Here is a 22,635-nt window from a genome sequence, read left to right as displayed (position 1 = left end):
GATTTCTTTCCCAGCAAACTTTCTCTCTCCACTGTCATTCACTCACTCAGTCCTTGCTAAGCAGCGTTTTCCATTTCTCTGGATACATGCGGAACCTGCGCTGTACACCCACGTGTTCCCATCATGTCCTGGCTTTCACTCTCTTTAGAGTTAGAGGCCATAGGTAGTCTCTCTACAGGGCTAGGCCCGAGTGGGAACGTCAGACCATCTCTTGGACTCATCCATGTCTCCAGTCTCTACTCTTCTCTCTAACTCATACTCCACCAAATGACTTTTCACTTCACTTCACTCTATCACATGACCACACTTTTATACTACATGCAGGACAAAATTATATGTTTTCCAGACAGCCTCAGACATGACCAGACATTAACCCATTCTTAGCTGCAAACATCCAATAAACATAAATCTGACTCGTTCTACATTCAAGACAGTGCACAAGACATACATATAACATACTCTTTAAAGTGATGGAGGGGCCCCTAACTCTGGGCCACTAGACATCCAGTGATTGACCACCATGATCAGGCACTGAGGATGAGATATTTTCATGCACCTCTGTAAGTAGTAAGCGTTGATTGACAGATCAGATAGTTTAACTGACTATGGACAGAACCACATCACTACATGTTCTTGTTTATTTCAATTTGTGTTCATTCCCTTTAATTCCCATAGTTGTTTCAACAGACTTGAGGGTTTCAGCCGTTTCAATATCTGAACATCTAATCACTCAATAAGTCATGCCAAAACAGATAAAGTTGTACCGTCACAAAAATAAATTCCCATAAGAGACTTAGTACTGAAGAACAGAAGATTCTACATACACCATTCTCAGTAATTCTGTGACATTTTAACGCCAGCTGTAGAGGAGACAAATAAGGTTTTACAGATCATTTCTTCAAAAGGATCAGGTAAGATATTAAGCTTCTTGTAATTTAAATGGACTTCAGGGTTAGAATTTCTACTTAAAGGAGTTGTGTTGTTGAATGAGAAAAATTTGTAAGGGCTCAGCATGAGTTAAAATAAAAAAAATTATGTATACTCACCTGTCTTTGTCCCCTCGAAGCAGAGCTTACTGGCCCCCGCTGCCCGTTCCTATAAGGTCAGGCGACTGCTGCAGCCAATCGGAGGCCACATCAGTGCTCACATCCTGGGCACCATGAGCTGAGGTTTCTGGAGTTACGGACAATGAGACTTATTTCCTTAGATCAGTGTTTCACGGTCTAAGTGAAGCCTACACCTGGCTATGAGCAGCAGATGTTCTAAGAGTTGCAAGCCTCTTAATATATTTGTTTCATCTGGCGGCACTTCTGTGCACCACCTGCAAACCTACAACAGCTAGGAGCTGGAGACTTTTTTCTTGCTACAATCTACTGCAGTTTCTGGCATAAATTATAGTAAATGTGACAGGTGACACACGGCCATGGCCCTCTAAAGCCAGACTTTGAAAAAGTGGCTAGGCACGTTATAAATGTCAGAGAAGTCACAATTTTGGCACCAAAATTGTGACTTTTCACCACTAGAATTCTGGTGTATGTTAAATATGCCCTAACATACTTATCATATACAGGCCTGATACTGGCAGATTGGAGGAAGGGCAGGGTAGAACAACTTCAGGTAATATAACCCCCTCCCTCTCCTGACTCAGGACAGAATTTTATCTCAAAACCAGAGGGTCGCTTTAACAATCCCAAGTTGATTCAGACGGAGGCAGAGTAACACTATTATTATTGGACATGGTCCAAATGTGTTGCTGGGTTCTAAATATCAGGAATCTTGTGTATTTTCTTGTGTATTGTGTTTTGCAGAGATATCCTTTCTTATACCTCTACACTTCTCTTTGAGAAAACCACCACTTTATCTGAATCAGATTTTCTGTCAAAGATTTCCAGTTCCACCATATACTGAGCTATGCATACTGGCCGTCTTCTTTGAGAGGGCCACCCCTCTAAAAAAACAAATCAGTGTCATAAAACAGTATATTGTCACCATGCTTCATTTTAAAGTTCATGAATTTGTCCACTTTGGTAACAAGGTATCCTACTTTTGGGACTCAGCAAACAGTGATAATTTCCCCTGCAGCGCCACGACACAAGAGAAATGAAGTAATACACGGTGCCTTTTGAAATCAATTGGCTACCATCTAATGCACTGATGTGACAGGTCCTCTAGAGAGAGAGGGGGAAATGATTTCTGTAAACATTATCTACTCTCACTAATAGACGAGGGTCCTGAATTGAGGATTTCCACTTCTCTCTCTATCAACTCAAGAATTTCCTAATAGCCTGTATAGAATTCCCATGACCTGTATAGCTAACATTAAACTTTTTGAATTCTTTTTAGGTTTCCTATATATAAAGTATAGTTATTGACCCGGACAATATGGAAAATGCCAGTATGACGCTGAATTACACTTCACAATATGAGCCAGATGATTATTGGTAATATTCTTATTCTGTAGCAAAATTAAAATAAATCTTCTTGAAGTTATCAAAATGGGGAATATTTCTCAGATTTTCGAATGCTATATTAAAGGGGTTGTCCCCCCGTGACAAATGGATCTGTACACTTCTGTATGGCCATTGCCAACCACTTTGTAATATAATGTGTGCTTTTTAAATGAGCTATACAGAAGATATGTACTTACATGATCGGGTGCCCACCGTATATTTACCTATCCGTCATCCTTGGATACGACAAATCCAGACGGCTCTCAGCTTCTTCTTGACGCGCAAGCACAGTAGCTCTTATCGGCTGGTCAGGTCCTCGTGAGCGCGTTTCTGGTGCACGCGCATGCGCAGTCTGCTCACTCCCCGGTAACGGCTTCACCATTGCCAGCTGGCTCCCACGGATGAAGAAGAAAAGCAGCTTTCCTCAGCAGACCATCCTCAGCTAAAGGGTAAGTATGTCCCAGGTCCTGCCGCAGGGGGGGGGGGGAGGGTTGTGTGTGTGTGTGCGTGTCGGGTTGTCACTGGGCCTGCCACGAGAGGGGGTCAGGCTGTTACTGGTACTGCCACGTGGGGGAGGGTGTCGGACTGTCACTGGTACTGTAGCGGGTTGGGGGGTGTCGGGCTGTCATTGCTACTGCTGCGTGTGGGGGGGAGGGTGTCGGGCTGTCGCTGGTACTGCCGCATAGGGTGGGAGTGTCGGGCTGTCACCAGTACTGCCGCGTGTTGGGGGGTGTCAGGCTGTCACCGGTACTGCCACGCGGGAGGGTGTCGGGCTATCACTGGTCCATGGAGGTGTGGTGGTGGTGGTGGTGGGGGGGGGGGGTTGGGCTGTCACTTGTCCATTGTCCTGCCGCGGGAGGAGGAGGGGGGGTTTGGGCTGTCACTTGTGATACCAGTAATTGCCCCAGCAGTGATATTGACTCCCAATAATTTCCCCAGCAGTGATAGTGATGCCCAGTAATTGCCCAAGTAGTGATAATTACTGGGGTTCACTATCACTGCTTGGGTAATTACTGAGGGTCACTATTAGTGCTGGAGCAATTATTCGGGGTCACTATTAGTGCTGGAGCAATTATTGGTGGTCACTATTTGTAATGGGGCCATTATTGGGGGTCAATGGTACAGCTGGGGCAGTTATTGTGGGTCATTGATTGTGCTGGAGCAATTATTTATGGTCACTATTTGTGTTGAGACTAGAGATGAGCGAACGTACTCGTTACGAGTACTTACGCACCCGAGCACCGCCATTTTCGAGTACAGCGGTACTCGCGCGTAAAGATTCGGGGGGCGCCGTGGCGGCACGGGGGGTAGCAGTGGGGAGTGGGGGGGGGGATAGGGAGAGAGGGCTCCCCCCTGTTCCCCGCTGCTACCCCCCGCACCGCCGCGCCTCTCCCCGCCCCCCGGCGCCCCCCGAATCTTTACGCCCGAGTACTGAAGTACTCGAAAATGGCGGTACTCGGGTGCGTAAGTACTCGTTACGAGTACGTTCGCTCATCTCTAGTTGAGACAATTATTGAGGGTTGCTATTTGTGCTAAGGCAATTATTGGGGTTCACTATTACTGCTGGGGCAACTACTGGGGTTAGTATTACTGCTGGGGCAACTGCTGGGGAGTCATTATTTGAGCTGGGGCAAATATTAGGGATCACTTTTTAGCTGGGGTAACTACTGGGGGTCACCATTACTGCTGGGGCAACTGTGGGGGGTCAGAATTACTGCTGGGGCAACTGGGGGGGGGGTCATTACTACTGCTGGGGCAATTATCATGTGTGATAATGTCTGCCGAGCTGATGTATCTAACCCGATCCTGTGTGATACATCTGCTGAGCTGATGTGCCACACAGCATCTACTTAGATACTGCAGCTCAGCAGACGTATCACCCATGTTCGGCTTAGATATGTCTGCTGTGCAGATGTATCTAAGCCTATCCGGTGTGATACATCTGCTGTGCAAATGTATCTAAGCCTATCCGGTGTGATACATCTGCACAGCAGAAGTATCACACCAGATCGGCTTAGATACAGCAGCTCAGCAGATGTATCTAAGCCTAACCGGGGTGATACATCTGCACAGCAAAAGTATCACTCCGGATCAGCTTAGATACATCTGCACATTCAACTAGAAATGTATCTAAGCTGACTGTATTTAGACGGGATGAATGTTGGGCGAACGATGCCCGACACTTGTCCCTGCAAGTACCCGCTGGTGTGTTTTTGTACAGGAGTGGGTATCCTTGCTTCACAGCTGGGAGGCTGCAGAAGATTTCTCTCCCCGCTCTCCCCCATGCCTCTCCATTCACTTTACACAGCGGCCGTTCAGTATCGAACAGCTGCTGTTTACACTGAACTCTCATCGTTCAGGATTTTATCCTGTGTGTATAGACAGTCTTTTCTGACCCCGACCCCTCTGTACACTGTACAGCAGGAGAACATGCTGTACTGTAGAGGGACTTGGAGGGGGCGGGGAGAGACTGTAGATTAGTTCAATGGAGGTGGGCAGGGTGTGGGCGTTCATGGGAAACCCTGCTTTTTCATGTGTATGTATCCTGCTGTCATCAGGAGCGCGAACACAGAGGGGGGAGACTGCAGGGCATTGTGTGAAGGTAGCAAAATGGTGCCATCTTTGAAAGCTGCATTAAACATCAGATTAAAAGTAAGAAACAGACATTATAATTGATATTCCTGCTGTTTTGAGCCCATTTATGCTGTGTGTTACATTGCTTAGTGAAAGGGAAGCATTTTTATTAGAAAAAAATTTCACCCTGTGGGGCAGGAAACCCTGTTAACTAAGCTCCAAATCCTTTTTATCAGCGCTTAAAAAGTGTTGGAAAAAGAGGGAATTACTTCATAGTAGCATGCAAAAAAGTGCACAAAGGAACTGCAGAGTGGAAATGTGGTGGTAAACTACAACCGGTGAGAAGTAGAACCTGAAGAAGAACAGAGGTCTGTCAAAGGCTCAGCAGAGACAACATTGATTGACAACTCTGCATAGAAAGCTGTCAATCGCTGTGAGTGGACGGTGGACAGGACTCACATGCATTCTTTATGAGAGGGTGACTGAAGAAAGGCTCACCGTCTTTCTCTACAAGTGCCATGGAAAGCAGGGCTCATATGCTTTCTCTATGAGTGGTCAGGGAAGCAGAACTCCCAGGCTTTCTCCATATGTGGATGGGGAAGCAGAACACACAGACTTTCTCTATGAGTGGGCGGGGAAGCAGGAATCACAAACTTTATCTATGCGTGGGTAGCGAAGCAGGACTCACTGCTCATCTCTATGAGTGGGTGGAGAAACAGGACTCCTATTCTTTATCTATGAGTCCCGGCAACAGTTGAATAGCTTTTTACAAAAAATTATTGAATCAAACCATATCTATCCTAAACTGCTGTTACAGAATATATATTTAATTGTGTAGCAAGTCCAGCTCCATCTTTTTATTCCGTTATATGATAAAAATTGTACGTGTAGTTTTAGGAAAGCTACGGACATATATTTCATATTAAGTGTTTTTTAGCAAACTAGATATGGGTGTAATCCAGCATAACTGCTTTGGACGTTTATCTAGATGACACAATCAGAAGAAACAACCTTGATAAGAAATGACTGATATCATAGCATGTGCAAAAATAAGATGACATAGCATAACTAATGCACTCTTGTTTGTTTGTAATTTTACTGGCTATGTAGATGGCTACACCTTTTGATTTAGAATTAAAAAGTTGTTGTATGATAGATTAAAGGAGAGATCATTGTGATTACACCAAACTGAGTGTTTCCAGAGCAGCTGCTATCTTTTCATAACAAATTTGGCAAAAAGCAATATATACCTGTTTCTCAGACTTGATGCAACAACATTGCCTTCCGATATAAGAGATAATAGATCCATTTTAAGAGAATCTTGAATGCACACTATTAAATAGCTTGTAAATAAGGATGAGCGAGTATACTCGCTAAGGCACTACTCGTTCGAGTAATGTGCCTTAGACGAGTATCTCCCTGCTCGTCCATAAAGATTCGGGGACCGCCGCGGCTGACAGGTGAGCAGGGGAGAGCGGGCGGGAGAGAGGGAGAGAGAGATCTCCCCTCCGTTCCTCCCCGCTCTCCCCCGCAGCTCCCCGCTCCGCGACGGCCCACGAATCTTCAGGGACGAGCAGGGAGATACTCGGCTAAGGCACATTACTTGAACGAGTAGTGCTTTAGCGAGTATACTCGCTCATCCTTACTTGTAAATAATACTTTTGTTTTGTGTTTTATAATTGACATGGATATCTTGCATGATGTGTTTCAGTATATAAAAAACTTCAGAGATATGAATATATTTTCAGAAGTGATAATAATATATTAGCTGTTTGGTAACATTATACTTATTTATTTTAATTCTATTCTATTTATATAACTTATTTTGCAGGAGTTTATTCGTCGTACAAAATCACATGCAAAGGTTGTGCATCGTATGGTACAGCGTCACTTTAGTTTTGGGGGTTATCGGAAATGGTTTGGTCATCTCGATCGCTGGCTTCAGGATGAAGACTGTCAATGCTATATGGTTCCTCAACCTTGCCATTGCTGATTTCATTACATGCATATCTCTTCCTTTGCGTATTTCAGAGTGGGCTTTATATTGGGAAATATTTTATGATCATTTCTTATGTAAAGCTGGTATTACTATTTTATTCATAAATATGTTATGTAGTGTGTATTTTATGACAGTCATCAGCATTGATCGATGTGTCTCAATTTTTTGCCCAATATGGACCAGACATCACAGAACTCTTTGGTTGGCCACCATTATTGCTTTACTTACTTGGATGTTGAGTCTTCTTCTAAGTGTCCCTTATATGGTATTTAATCACGCTTTTGATGATGTCACTGAGTGCATTCCAAAATATGTTGACTTTGGAGAAATTCACACAACTAGGAAGAGAAATGCGATGTTCATCACCAAAAATATCTGCATGTTTGCTTTCCCATTTGCTATTATTCTCCTATCATATATATTACTTTTTCTCAAGTTGAGAAAAATGAAAAAAAACAAAAAGTCTCGACGGCCTTTTAAAGTCATCACCACTGTCATTGTGAGTTTCTTTATATGCTGGTTTCCATATAACACATGGCCTTTAGTAAAAGTCAGTTCTGAATACTGGCAAATAGATATGATAGTTACAGAAATATCTGTCTGCCTGGCTTACTTTAGTAGCTGTGTCAACCCCATTCTTTACATTTTATTTTCCCAAGATTTTCAGAAAAATTTTCTGAAGTCCATACCCACCATGCTGGAGAAACTTTTTAATGAAAGAACAGACATTGATTATGATGTCAGTTCAGCTACCACATCTAATACTGTAACACATGGTTCTTCACTCCTCTGATTGTTGATGGAGGAACGTCTCATAGTTTTTTTTGGTTTTTTTTTTAAATGGGGGGAAAAAAATCATTTTTTATTAAATTATATCTCAAGTTAATGAGACTATTGTCTTTTATCATTTAAACACAATGACTTTAGTGACCTAAAACCTTACAACCCTTCACTAGGCTGAGAATTTGCCTGACTACAGAAAAACCCTATTTAGTGGGAGCTATACTATTCATAGCTTTTGAGTATGTCAAAACTCACCTACTAAAAGGATCTAATAGACAGCGATGTATTACCTGGGGAACTTTTTTTAGTGCGCAGACTATCTGGGTATTGACCAAGACATCACTCTAAGTGATCACTGGGCACTGTTCCTCTAGGAAATATTATTAGGCTATCAAGTACCGCATATCAGCTTAGGAGGAATTATTGCAGCGATCACTCCTCATAGTGGGGTGCTAATTCAATACAGTACCTTACCTATACTTACTCATTGCCTCTAATGGATTATAGTCCTAATCTATAAACAATTTTCTATACTCAGTTGATGACTGATAACCCTTTCTCCAGGGAATCATCCCAGGAGATACTTGAGCCCCTGAGGAGCCCACGCAGTGGGCGAAACGCGTAGGGAAATTACAAGGTCTATTTTGTACATAAAAACATCTGGGCAATTACAAGGTCTATTCTGTACATAAAAACATCTCGTGTCTATTATACATTGGACTATATGAGTTGCATGTAGATTCCGGCTGATTACGACATGTTCAGGTTCGGAAAAAATGCATAGGTTTTTTGGAACATTAAAACCAAGAAACCCCCCCAAAAAAGAGCTATCTTTTGGACGTAAAAGACATAATAAAGAAATCGTCCAAGATCGATACTGATCTTGAAGTGTTACTGTATGATACAATTTCACATTCCCTACCGGATAGTGGATTTTTTTTTTTTGTTGTTTGTGTGTCCATAAGGTTTTTCAGCAATATTTATTAAAAGTTAATTTTTATGAATTTATATTTTTGGGTCCTAAAAGTGAGCTTAATTAAGTAATTGGGACCTTACTGCCTCTGTGAAGTGGTCCAAATAATATAATGCACAAATAGCATTGCCAGACACAGTTAAGTTCCCTAAACAGCACTGTTCAATCAATAGATTAGTGCATATATAGTATCCTCATAAGGATGGCCCATAGAGATATGGAAAAAAATAAAGTGGTAGCTATACAGCAAGACACCTTCCCAATTTGTTACATCTGCTCATAGTAATGTTAGGGTCAAGTTTAAGCTTTAAATTCCAACTGCAAGAGGGGGCACAAAACTGATGTATATTATAAGAAATAGTGCTTACACGCAAGATTTCCAAATACACAAGCTACAGCATTAATATTAATATTAACAATTTGCTTTTGCAAAACAACAACTATACTTTAGAACATCAAGTATTGACAATGGCATTTGCCTGTAACTACAAAAATACCTCCAAAGATATGAAAATAGTCAAAATTACAACACAAATACTTGTCAGTCAGTGCTTAAGGACTGGGCAGGAGACTTCTTGGTCATCTGTGTTGGAACAGCCTTGCAATTTCCTTCCATGACTTTAAGCAACAGTTGTTTTTTTTCTTCATCATTAGTAAAAAGTCTGAAAATTCCTGATCTTTGAGCACAACCTTGTCATGGACAAAAGAACCTGAAACTAATAATTAGAGTGTGTCTTGAGCTCTAGTTAAAAGTTGAGTTTTTTGGGCCACCCTAAGCCTCATCCTGTGCAGCTGCCTTTCCATTGATTTGGTCACCAAGCACATGATCAAGGGTGCAAACATCAGGGCCAATGGTGTCGCCAGTAGTGGTGAAGAGCAGGGTGTCCTCTATGATGCCAGGCCAATGGCGCCCCATCAGTGGTGATGAGTGATGTATCCTCTATGATGCACAAGTCGCACACCCCTAACCCATTTCTGACAGGAGTTCTGGTTTTTACTATTAATCCATAGGAAAATATCATGAAATACTGTATGTTCTTCACATGAGAAGCAAACGAGGCTTCTAGTAAAACTGGAGTGAACTCTATAGTGGGCCTCTGTTGTAGGTGACCTTGACCTTATTATGTCAGAATGTGTGCTGGAGATATTCTGATTTCTCATTATTTATCGTGGACTTTATTGCTTTAATTTGGTGTATTACTTTATGTCTGAATTTTACACATTTTACATGAGAATTTGACATCTACATGACTGCATTGTATGTGCTTGTTATGGATATGTACATATCTTTGGAATGTGGGTATTTTCCCTATTCTTTTTAACTGTCAGCTTTCTCTAGTTGCTTATGTAATACATTTTCAATAAAGGTTTATGTGTTTTAAATAGTTTTTCTCTATATATTTTAGCAGTTTTGTTTAGTTAATACAGTATGTCATCTACTTCTGCCGCCTTCAAATACGAGCAGCTCTACCATCATGATTCCCTCTAGTTTAGTACAAAAATCCAAAGGATGATCGATAGCAAAACTGATTTCATAGTTTCCTAATGGAACAGTGTCCTGTCCATTGGCATTCGGTTGTGATTAGAGATGAGCGAGCATACTCGCTAAGGGCAATTGCTCGAGCGAGAATTGCCTTTAGCGAGTACCTGCCCGCTCGAGAGAAAAGGTTTGGCTGCCGGCACGGGTGACAGGGGAGTTGCGGCAGTGAGCAGGGGGAGCGGGGGGGGGGGGGGGGGAGAGGAAGAGAGAGATCTCCCCTCCATTCCTCCCCGCTCTCCCCCGCCGCTCCCTGCCTGCCGCCGGCAGCCGAACCTTTTCTCTCGAGTGGGCAGGTACTCTCTAAGGGCAATGCTCACTCGAGCAATTACCCTTAGCGAGTATGCTCGCTCATCACTAGTTGTGATGCCTTTTATCTACCTGTGCCATGGATTTGATTATAGACAATATTGATTATGATATCAATGGCCGAAAGGTGTTTTAGTTATGGATACTAAAAGTTATATTTCAGTACCAGGTGATATGCCCAACTTTGCCCGAGTTACTTTGATACACGTGTTGTTCGCACGGAAAGGTTTATGAAGTCGTGGTTACTTTAGAGGAACCGAGAAATAAAATATGTATAGACATAGAGGAGCGTTAGATTCTCCTCAGACTGCAAGTAGCAATGTCTCTCTGCAGAATGTGCCACCCATCCCGCTCTCCTCACTTTTTACCCTAAAAGATAATGCCCCTTCTTATTCAAATGTACGCTCAGACTGAAGGTTGCAGTCCCTTTTTAGCCCTAAAGGCATGCCCCATTGCAGTTTATGGTCGCTTTCTTCTGCTCAGTAAATGCACTCAGAGGTGACTTAGATTCTTTTTAGTATATACATATAGAGGAGCATTAGATTCTCCTCAGTATATACACATAGATGTGAGGTAGATTCCTCTCAGTATACAAATCATTTCCCTAGGCTTTAAGGTTCCTGAGAAAATAACTATCTCATGTATCACAGATTTTTTCACACTCAGGGCGCCCACCCACTGGCGTTTGCGATTTTCGTGCGTGAAAAACGCCGCGTTTTCCGCGGCGTTTTTTGCCGCGTTTTCGCGGCGTTTTCGCGGCTTTTCCATTAATTTCCATTGACTTTCATGGGTGCATTAGGAGAAAAATAAGGACACATATGCAACTGACAGTTCCTATGTTAAAAAACGCAACGCAACGCAAAAAAAAACGCCAGTGGACAGGAGTACATTCAATTCTAATTGCTCTTGAGAAAAAATGCAAAACGCAAAGAAAAAAAAATCGCCAGTGGGTGGGCGCCCTTAGGGTGACTACTATAGATGAGCGAGTATACTCGCTAAAGGCAATTGCTCGAGCGAGCATTGCCTTTAGCGAGTATCTCCCCGCTCGAGACTGCAGGTTCGGGTGCCGGCAGCGGGCACAGAGCTGCGGGGGAGAGCGGGGCGGAACGGAGGGGAGATCTCTCTCTCCTTCTCTCCCCCCCGCTCCCTCCTGCTGACAGCCACTACTCACCGCTTCCCCGCGCCGGCACCCGAACCTGCAGTCTCGAGCGGGGGAGATACTCGCTAAAGGCAATGCTCGCTCGATCATTTGCCTTTAGCGCGTATACTCGCTCATCTCTAGTGACTACCCACTACAGTTTTTTTTCACTGCGAAATTCGCATTTGTTTTTTTTTTTCTGCAGGGGTCTATGTGACTTGTAATGTTAAAATCGCGATCGTGCAAAATCGCGATTTCGCGGTAAATTGCGATTTTGCGCGATCGCGATTTTAACATTACAAGTCCCATAAACCCCTGCAGGAAAAAAAATGCTGCGAATTTCGCAGTGAAAAAAACTGTAATGGGTAGTCACCCTTAGGGCGCCCACCCACTGGCGTTTTTTTTCCCTGCGAAATTCGCAGCATTTTTTTCTCTGCAGGGGTCTATGGGACTTGTAATGTTAAAATCGCGATCGCGCAAAATCGCGATTTCGCGGTAAATTGCGATTTTGCGCGATTTTAACATTACAAGTCCCATAGACCCCTGCAGAGAAAAAAATGCTGCGAATTTCACAGGGAAAAAAAACGCCAGTGGGTGGGCGCCCTTAGAATTGATTATTGAAGTTGGGACCCTCAGGCTTAATGAAGCCGATTTAACGGCCAATGTATATGTGTATGTATGTATGTATGTATGTGTGTGTATGTGTGTGTATGTATATATATATATATATATATATATATATATATATATATATACACAGATACTGTGTTTTTATATTTATATAATACAGATGCAAAGATGACAACCCTCTTGACCTAAATACAAATGTTCACACGCAGAAATTTGAGACTGATTTGCACTTAAAACAATACCAGACAGGCTGAGCAGAGAGGGAAATACTTAATCAGTCCGCTGCTAAGGAATGTGACAGTTTTATGATGTGTTATCTCTCCTTCAGACCTGCACATGGGAGATGGAACAATACCAATGCAGCGCCACCTATTGGATGGTAGCATTTTTTCAAATCAATGTATGAATTGTTATAAAGTTTTAAAAAAAAAGAAAAGAATGATTGGAAAGAGAGATGATGCCAGACCTTTCATATTATCCACTTATGCAAAAATCCAGAAGGGTATCAAAATGGCCATAAATTTGTACTCCCAAATTCTTCTGTGATGCTGCCACTTGAAGTTGCCCTTCAGTATGATAACTCTCATCTGCTCTGTTGTGTCCATGCCACAGGTAATTCCGTCCTTTCCTCTGTTATTGACTGGCAATGAAATCTCATCCTGGCTCTCAGATTTTTTCCTGCTTCCCCGATGTAAAGCCCCCACACAGGACATTTACTGCACCAGTTCAGGTATACAACATTGGAGGTGGAACATGGGAATGTCCCAGGGATCTTATAGTCCTGCTGTGTGTTGGGGATCTGTATCCTATCCGTGGTCAGTACATGTCAGCAAGAATGTTTGCCATGTTTAAATGATTTTTTTATTGCATTTAAAACACTATCTTGGTTTTTATTATATATTTCACTTTACTTCACTGAAGTAGGAAACAGTTTAAAGGATGCTTTTTTATCATTTAAATCATATTACTGTCCAGCCAAAATCTGAAAGGTCGGATGTATTCAGATGGCTGATGTGAGTTGAGCCCAAGAAACCTGAGTGCAAATCACATCAGACAGCACATAGACACTAAAGATGAGCGAGCACCAAAATCCTCCGGTGCTCGTTACTCGAGTCGAACTTTCCGCGATGCTCGAGGGTTCGTTTTGAGTAACGAACCCCATTGAAGTCAATGGGCAACTCGAGCATTTTTGTATATCGCCGATGCTCGCTAAGGTTTTCATTTGTGAAAATCTGGGAAATTCAAGAAAGTGATGGGAACGACACAGAAACGGATAGGGCAGGCGAGGGGCTACATGTTGGGCTGCATCTCAAGTTCCCAGGTCCCACTATTAAGCCACAATAGCGGCAAGAGTGCCCCACCCCCTCCCAACAACTTTTACTTCTGAAAAGCCCTCATTAGCAATGCATACGTTAGCTAAGCACCACACTACCTCCAACAAAGCACAATCAGTGCCTGCATGACACTCCGCTGCCACTTCTCCTGGGTTACATGCTGTCCAACCCCCCTGCACGACCCAGTGTCCACAGTGCACACCAAAGTGTCCCTGCGCAGCCTTCAGCTGCCCTCATGCCACACGCTGACCTCTTAGCCACACCACCCTCATGTCTATTTATAAGTGCGTCTGCCATGAGAAGGAACCGGAGGCACACACTGCAGAGGGTTGGCAGGGCCAGGCAGCGAAATCCAATCCTGTGCCACCTCCATCAGGAGCTGCACACGTGGGCATAGCAATGGGGAACCCATGTGCCACAAACTATTCATTCTGTCAAGGTGTCGCATAGGTCAATCGACACTGCAAGGGGAAAGCCGTCTGCGCTCTGCCCCCTATCCAAGTCAGTCAGTGCCTTTGTGCCAGACAGGTCAAACACCACGATGGGAGCTAAGTTTGCACCAACAGCATAGGTTGGTCCTAGGAAACCCAAGACATGAACCAAAAATTGATCTGAACGGCCAAACATGGCAGACTTGCACTGTGCCCATGACATAGGCCTCGGCCCACAGCTTCAGCAATCCTAGGCAGGAAGCGGACTTTCACTGCACCCAGGACATAGGCCTCTGCACAAACCCTCAGCAATCGCGTGCCTACAGCGGACTCCAATGCTAGCGCAGCTGTGCACGTCTCATTAGCGCTGTATTGATCCTGTAGTTTGTCCCAATGCAGTGCCCCGGATAGTAGAGCTAACGTCAGATTCAATACAGGTGGGCTTCGGCCCACAGTGCATGCCCCAGTCAGACCGGGGTTTTTTATAAATAGTCACAGGCAGGTACAACTCCGCAATGGGAATTCCATGTGCACCCACAGCATGGGTGGGTCCCTGGAACCCACCGGCGGTACACAAACAAATCCCATTGCAGTGCCCAGCACAGCTGAGGTAATGTCAGATTAAATGCAGGTGGGCTTCGGCCCACACTGCATGCCCCAGTCAGACTGGGGTTCTTTATAAGTAGACACATGCAGTTACAACTCCGTGTGGACCAACAGCATAGGTGGGTCCCAGGAAGCCACCGGCGGTACATAAATAAATCCCATTGCATTGCCCAGCACAGCTGAGGTAACGTCAGATTAAATGCAGGTGGGCTTCGTCCCACACTGCATGCCCCAGTCTGACCGGGGTTTTTAATACATAGACACAGGCAGGTAGAAATCCCTAATGTGAAGTCCGTGTGGACCCAAAGCATGGGTGGCTCCCTGGAACCCACCGGCGGTACATAAACAAATCCCATTGCAGTGCCCAGCACAGCTGAGGTAACTTCAGATTAAATACAGGTGGGCTTCGGCCCACACTGCATGCCCCAGTCAGACTGGGGTTCTCTATAAGTAGACACAGGCAGGTACAACTCCGTGTGGACCGACAGCATGGGTGGGTGCCAGGAAGCCACCGGCGTTACCTAAATAAATCCCATTGCATTGCCCAGCACAGCTGAGGTAACATCAGATTAAATGCAGGTGGGCTTCGGCCCACACTGCATGCCCCAGTCTGACCGGGGTTTTTAATACATAGACACAGGCAGGTACAAATCCCTAATGTGAAGTCCCTGTGGACCCACAGCATAGGTGGCTCCCTGGAACCCATCGGCGGTACATAAATGTATCCCATTGCAGTGCCCTGCTCAGCAGAGCTAACGTCAGATACAATACAGGTTGGCTTCGGCCCACAGTGCATGGCCCAGTCTGACTGGTAATATGTACCTTAACAGTAACCGCGTTGGTGGGAATGTGGTCGCGACTGCGGACCTAGTAGCGCGGTTTTATTTAGTTGGTTTTCGGAATGTGGCCAGGATTAAGTGGGCCATGGCGGGGGGATGGAGGGGGGGCTCTCTTGTTGTGTCGTTAAAGGTGAAATTCTTGGACTGCCACCAGACGGACCGATGCAAAGGTATTTGCCAAGAATGTTTTCATTGTTGGAGGAGGAGGGGGATGTTTTTGAGGCACTACGTGTCCTCTCCACGTGTCCGTGGTTATATGCACCTTAACAGTAACCGCGTTGGTGGGAAATGGCCTCGCCGCCATCATGTCTTTGGGAAGCCTCCGTTTCCACACCCCAGTGACATAGCATTAGCAGCGGTATAGGCAGAGCCCAGAATTAGTAATATTTCAGCGGTAGCATTAGGGACAGGCCCCAGTAACATATCACTAGCAGCATTATAGGGGGAGCACAGTATTAGTTCCATTTCAGTAGCAGTAGCACTCAAGACAGGCCCCAGTAACAATTCCGAAGCAGCAGTATAGGGGGAGCACAGTCTTAGTTCCATTTCAGTAGTAGTAGCAGTCAAGACAGGCCACAGTAACATTCCCGTTTCAGCAGTTTAGGGAGATAACACTCTCTTGCACATTTCAGTAGTTGCAGTATAGACAAGGCCCCAGTTACATTTATGTAGCAAAAGTGAAGGCCAAACCCCCACACCTTGCTGTACCATGAGTGCAGGCGAAGCCCTTAAAAATTACTAGGAATACACTGTAGGCGAGGGCCCAAAAAAATTGGTGTACCAACAGTACTAATGTACCTCAGAAAAATTGCCCATGCCCAACCAAGAGGGCAGGTGAAACCCATTAATCGCTTTGGTTACTGTGGTTTAATTTGTAACTAGGCCTGGAGGCAGCCCAGTTAAAATAAAAATTGGTTCAGGTGCAAGTTTCAACGCTTGAAAGAGAATTGAAACGTATAAACATTGTTTACAAAAGAAATATGACTGAGCCTTGTGGGCCTAAGAAAAATTACCCGTTCGGCGTGATTCCGTGAGGTTTCAGGAGGAGGAGCAGGAGGAGGAGGATGAATATAATACACAGATTTATGAAGCTAAAAGATCCACGGTTTTTAGGGTGATAGAGTACGATGCCTCCATCCGCGGGTGCAGCCTACGTATTGTTTAGGTACCGCTGCTGTCCGCTGGTGGAGAAGAGAAGTCTGGGGAAATCCAGGCTTTGTTCATCTTGATGAGTGTAAGCCTGTCGGCACTGTCAGTTGACAGGCGGCTACGCTTATCCGTGATGATTCCCCCAGCCGCACTAAACACCCTCTCTGACAAGACGCTAGCCGCAGGACAAGCAAGCACCTCCAGGGCATACAGCGCGAGTTCAGGCCACGTGTTCAGCTTCGACACCCAGTAGTTGTAGGGGGCAGAGGCGTCACGGAGGACGGTCGTGCGATCGGCTACGTACTCCCTCATCACCCTTTTACAGTGCTCCCGCCGACTCAGCCTTGACTGGGGAGCAGTGACACAGTCTTGATGGGGAGCCATAAAGCAGACAAAAGGCCTTGGAGAGTGTTCCCCTGCCTACGCTGTGCATGCTGCCTGATCTCCGCGCCTCCCCTGCTACCTGGCCCTCGGAACTGCGCCTTCTGCCACTAGCGCTGTCGGATGGGAATTTTACCATCAGTTTGTCTGCCAGGGTCCTGTGGTATAGCATCACTCTCGAACCCCTTTCCTCTTCGAGTATGAGAGTGGAAAGGTTCTCCTTATACCGTGGGTCGAGCAGTGTGTACACCCAGTAATCCGTAGTGGCCAGAATGCGTGCAACGCGAGGGTCACGAGAAAGGCATCCTAACATGAAGTCCGCCATGTGTGCCAGGGTACCTGTACGCAACACATGGCTGTCCTCACTAGGAAGATCACTTTCAGGATCCTCCTCCTCCTCAGGCCATACACGCTGAAATGATGACAGGCAAGCAGCATGGGTACCCTCAGCAGTGGGCCAAGCTGTCTCTTCCCCCTCCTCCTCATGCTCCTCCCCCTCCTCCTCCTCCTCCTCAACGCGCTGAGATATAGACATGAGGGTGCTCTGACTATCCAGCGACATACTGTCTTCCCCCGCCTCTGTTTCCAAGTGCAAAGCGTCTGCCTTGATGCTTTGCAGGGAACTTCTCAAGAGGCATAGCAGAGGAATGGTGACGCTAATGATTGCAGCATCGCCGCTCACCATCTGGGTAGACTCTTCAAAGTTTCCAAGGACCTGGCAGATGTCTGCCAACCAGGCCCACTCTTCTGTAAAGAATTGAGGAGGCTGACTCCCACTACGCCGCCCATGTTGGAGTTGGTATTCCACTATAGCTCTATGCTGCTCATAGAGCCTGGCCAGCATGTGGAGCATAGAGTTCCACCATGTGGGCACGTCGCACAGCAGTCGGTGCACTGGCAGATTAAACCGATGTTGCAGGGTCCGCAGGGTGGCAGCGTCCGTGTTGGACTTGTGGAAATGTGCGCTGACCCGGTGCACCTTTCCGAGCAGGTCTGACAAGCGTGGGTAGCTTTTCAGAAACCGCTGAACCACCAAATTAAAGACATGGTCGGTCTGCTCTGTCAGACCCTGCAGCAGTTCGTGGGCCGTGTGCCTCTTCTCTCCTAAGCTGATTGTTTTCAGCACGGCCTGATGACGCTTGGCCACCGCTGTGCTGCCACGCCACGCGACACCGACTGCTGGCGACGTGCTGCTGCTGACACATCTTGATTGCGAGACAGAGGTTGCGTAGGAGGAGGAGGAGCACGGTGGTTTAGTGGAGGAAGCATACACTGCCGCAGATACCACCACCGAGCTGGGGCCCGCAATTCTGGGGGTGGGTAGGACGTGAGCGGTCCCAGGCTCTGACTCTGTCCCAGCCTCCACTAAATTCACCCAATGTGCCATCAGGGAGATATAATGGCCCTGCCCGCCTGTGCTTGTCCACGTGTCCGTTGTTAAGTGGACCTTGGCAGTAACCGCAAGTGGTGAGGGCGCGTACAATGTTGCAGGAGACGTAGTCGTGCAGGGCTGGGACGGCACATCGGGAAAAGTAGTGGCGACTGGGAAGCGCGGGGCCGCCGCCGCCATCATGTTTTTGAAAGCCTCCGTTTCCACAAGCCTATACGGCAGCATCTCCAAGCTGATCAATTTGGCTATGTTCATGTTTAACGCTTGAGCGTGCGGGTGCGTGGCGGCGTACTTGCGCTTGCGCTCAAACAGTTGTGCTAGCGACGGCTGGATGCTGCGCTGAGAGACATTGCTGGATGGGGCCGAGGACAGCGGAGGTGAGCGTGTGGGTGCAGGCCGGGAGACGGTCGTGCCTGTGTCCTGAGAGGGGGGTTGGATCTCAGTGGCAGGTTGGGGCACAGGGGGAGAGGCAGTGGTGCAAACCGGAGGCGGTGAATGGCCTTCGTTCCACCTTGTGGGGAGCTTGGCCATCATATGCCTGCGCATGCTGGTGGTGGTGAGGCTGGTGGTGGTGGCTCCCCGGCTGATCTTGGCGCGACAAACCTTGCACACCACAGTTCGTCGGTTGTCTGCACTCTCAGAGAAAAACTGCCACACCTTTGAGCACCTTGGCCTCTGCAGGGTGGCATGGCGCGAGGGGGCGCTTTGGGAAACAGTTGGTGGATTATTCGGTCTGGCCCTGCCTCTACCCCTGGCCACCGCACTGCCTCTTCCAACCTGCCCTGCTGCTGCACTTGCCTCCCCCTCTGAAGACCTGTCCTCAGTAGGCTTAGCAAACCAGGTGGGGTCAGTCACCTCATCGTCCAGCTGCTCTTCCTCCGAATCCTCTGTGCGCTCCTCCCTCGGACTTACTGCCCTTACTACTACCTCACTGATAGACAACTGTGTCTCATCGTCATCGCCCTCCTCACCCAATGAAAGCTCTTGAGACAGTTGCCGGAAGTCCCCAGCCTCATCCCCCGGACCACGGGAACTTTCCAAAGGTTGGGCATCGGTCACGACAAACTCCTCCGGTGGGAGAGGAACTATTACTGCCCAATCTCGGCAAGGGCCCGAGAACAGTTCCTGGGAGTCTGCCTGCTCCTCAGAATGTGTCATTTTCAGTGAGGAGGCTGGAAGGAAGGAGGAGCAGCAGCCAGAGGATTCAGAGTTGCAGCTGTGGACGGCGTAGAAGACTGGGTGGACGATAGATTGCTGGATGCACTTTCTGCCATCCACGACAGGACCTGCTCACACTGCTCAGTTTCTAATAAAGGTCTACCGCTTGGACCCATTAATTTTGAGATGAATCTGGGGACCCCAGAAACTTGCCTCTCTCCTAATCCTGCAGCAGTCGGCTGCGATACACCTGGACCAGGAGCTCGGCCTGTGCCCACACCCTGACTAGGGCCTCCGCGTGCTCGCCCCCGTCCACGTCCTCTAGGCCTACCCCTACCCCTCAGCATGGTGTATTACGAGTAGAGCAGAAACAGAACGCTGTAATTAAATGTGCCGCTTATTGGCCTGTGGTTGGAGGCTGACTTCGCTTACGGAACGCACAGCAGAGCCAGGAAACAATTATGCGCAAGCCTGTAGTGAGACGTAGGTGCGTATGACTGAGCTACTGGAATTCATAGTGCAGAACCAGTCAAGTGGCCAAAGGCCAGTGGTAGGCCTTAAGTATTTTGCTTCTATTTTTTTAAATGGTGAGGTGAAACACCAGACAGACACTGTATGCAGCGTATATTATGTATACTGTTTCCCTCTGGCGGGATGACGGCGGTCATGTAACGGACACAGCAGGGCCAGGAAACAATTATGCGCAAGCCTGTAGTGAGACGTCGGTGCGTATGACTGAGCTACTGGAATTCACAGTGCAGAACCAGTCAAGTGGCCAAAGGCCAGTGGTAGGCCTTAAGTATTTTGCTTCTATTTTTTTAAATGGTGAGGTGAAACACTAGACAGACACTGTATGCAGCGTATATTATGTATTCTGTTTCCCTCTGGCGGGATGACGGCGGTCATGTAACGGGCACAGCAAAACCAGGAAACAATTATGCGCAAGCCTGCTGTAATGCTTAGCTGGGTATTAATTAGCGACTACTACCCCCAGCAGACACGCAGTACACTGAAGACGGTCACTGGCAGCCCAAATATAGTATTTTTCCCCAATTTATTTTGAAGAAGCCCACTGCCTATATAGTCAGTATACCTCTTTCCCTACCTCACCAGTACTGCCCCTATACTCTGTAAAATGACTGTAGACTGAGGACGCTATGGTCTGCACGGCCGATATACAAAAAAAAAAAATTGTGCAACACTGCTAAAAGCAGCCTCAACAGTACTGCACACGGTCAGATGTGGCCCTAAGAAGGACCGTTGGGGTTCTTGAAGATGAATATAACACCTAACACTCTCCCTATAGCAGCTACAGCAAGACAGCACTTTCCCTGATCTCTGTCAGCATGCATCTGTGGCGAGCCGCGGGAGGGGCAGATTTAAATACTCGGGTGTCATCTGATCTCCCCAGCCACTCACTGCAGGGGGGTGGGATAGGGCTGGAATGTCACAGGAGGAAGTTGTAATGCCTTCCCTGTGCTTCTATTGGCCAGAAAAGCGTGCACATTTCTCAGGGAAAGAAATGTAATGGAGTCGAGCACCGCGTGGTGCTCGTCTCAAGTAATGAGCATCTCGAACACCCTAATACTCGAACGAGCATCAAGCTCGGACGAGTACGCTCGCTCATCTCTAATAGACACCCATCTGTGTGCTGCCTCATATTCACGGACACTACACATTATGTGCAACATTCTCATCTGTGAAAACGGACAAGGAAAGGACATCATGCAGTGACTCTTTAAATGGACCATTGGTTTGATACCAGTAGCAGGAGTTCACCTTTTTTTGTGTACAATCAACCCCAAGGATACGTCATCGATAGTTGAGACCCGAACAACCCATTTAACGCTTATCTCAGTCAAACATAACACGTTCTAAGAGAAAATATCTTTAAAGATTGCAAAAACTGTGATATCTTATCATTGCCGTATATGGGGACAGCCGTTGTAAAATCTCTTTTTTGTACTGATGACTGATGGCGATGGAGACAAAACCAGAAAACGTTACACATCTCATGACACTGACCACAGAGAGGCGAGAGGAGCAAAACAGAAGACTATACAAGAGCCCCTAGGTAAGGGTGCAAGTTATTTCTACTCAAATATTATTCACATTTGGATGTTGTAGGGTAGTATACACCAAACTGCGGCTCTCTGGTCTATACAAAATTACAACTGTCAGCATGCTGGGGGTGAAGTTTAATAGCTTCTAGAGATCCATAGATTAGAGACCACTCTTGTAAGGAAACATGGCCATTGTATTGAACTCAATATATAATACAAGTCTACTAGCTAACTTCAGTCTTTAGATCTGCAGAACTTTGAAGCCACAAATGACACATTGTAACACAATTTATATTGCCATGAGATATGCTAAATCTGAGGAATACATAGCTACTAGCTAGGCTGAGGTAAGAAAAAAGATTTCCTTGACATTCAACCTAAAACTTAAAGGGGTTGTCTCACGCCGAAACGGGTTTTTTTTTTATGCAATAGGCCCCCCGTTCGGCGCGAGACAAACCCGATGCATGTGTTTAAAAAAAAACAAACGGGTAGTACTTACCCGAATTCCCGCGCTGCAGCGACTTCTTCCTTCTTCTTACTTACCTTAGTAAGATGGCCGCCGAGATCTTCACTGTGCGGTCCATTGCCGATTCCAGCCTCCTGATTGGCTGGAATCGGCACACGTGACGGGGCGGAGCTACGAGGAGCAGCTCTCCGGCACGAGCGGCCCCATTCAGAAGGGAGAAGACCACACAGCGCAAGCGCGTCTAAAATCGCCAGAAGAGGCGATTTTAGACGAATCCATGGAGACGAGGACGCCAGCAACGGAACAGGTAAGTGAATAACTTCTGTATGGCTCATAATTAATGCACAATGTATATTACAAAGTGCATTAATATGGCCATACAGAAGTGCATAACCCCACATGCTTTCATGAGACAACCCCTTTAA

The 22,635-nt window shown here is 46.3% G+C and overlaps 1 protein-coding gene across 3 annotated transcripts in view; it reads left to right on the top strand.

Moving 5' to 3' along the window:
- Positions 1-806: 806 nt before the first annotated feature.
- Positions 807-22,635, top strand: part of LOC136631370 (chemerin-like receptor 1) — a 28,737-nt gene continuing 6,908 nt past the window's right edge. Inside the window, exons 1-3 of one of the 3 annotated variants that reach the window (XM_066605642.1) lie at positions 807-911; positions 2,344-2,441; positions 6,856-7,816. In XM_066605642.1, coding sequence (XP_066461739.1) covers positions 2,383-2,441; positions 6,856-7,816 — 1,020 coding nt within the window. In that variant the 5' untranslated portion in view covers positions 807-911; positions 2,344-2,382. Of the gene's footprint in view, positions 912-2,343; positions 2,442-6,855; positions 7,817-21,708; positions 21,756-22,635 lie in introns of those variants that run through there. The other 2 variants (XM_066605641.1, XM_066605640.1) reach the window with 2 other exon arrangements.

The sequence above is a fragment of the Eleutherodactylus coqui genome, chromosome 6 (assembly GCF_035609145.1).
Source record: "Eleutherodactylus coqui strain aEleCoq1 chromosome 6, aEleCoq1.hap1, whole genome shotgun sequence".
Classification (NCBI taxonomy): Eukaryota; Metazoa; Chordata; class Amphibia; order Anura; family Eleutherodactylidae; genus Eleutherodactylus; species Eleutherodactylus coqui.
Note: the sequence above shows the minus strand (reverse complement) of the source record. Positions and strands in the feature narration are given on the sequence as shown.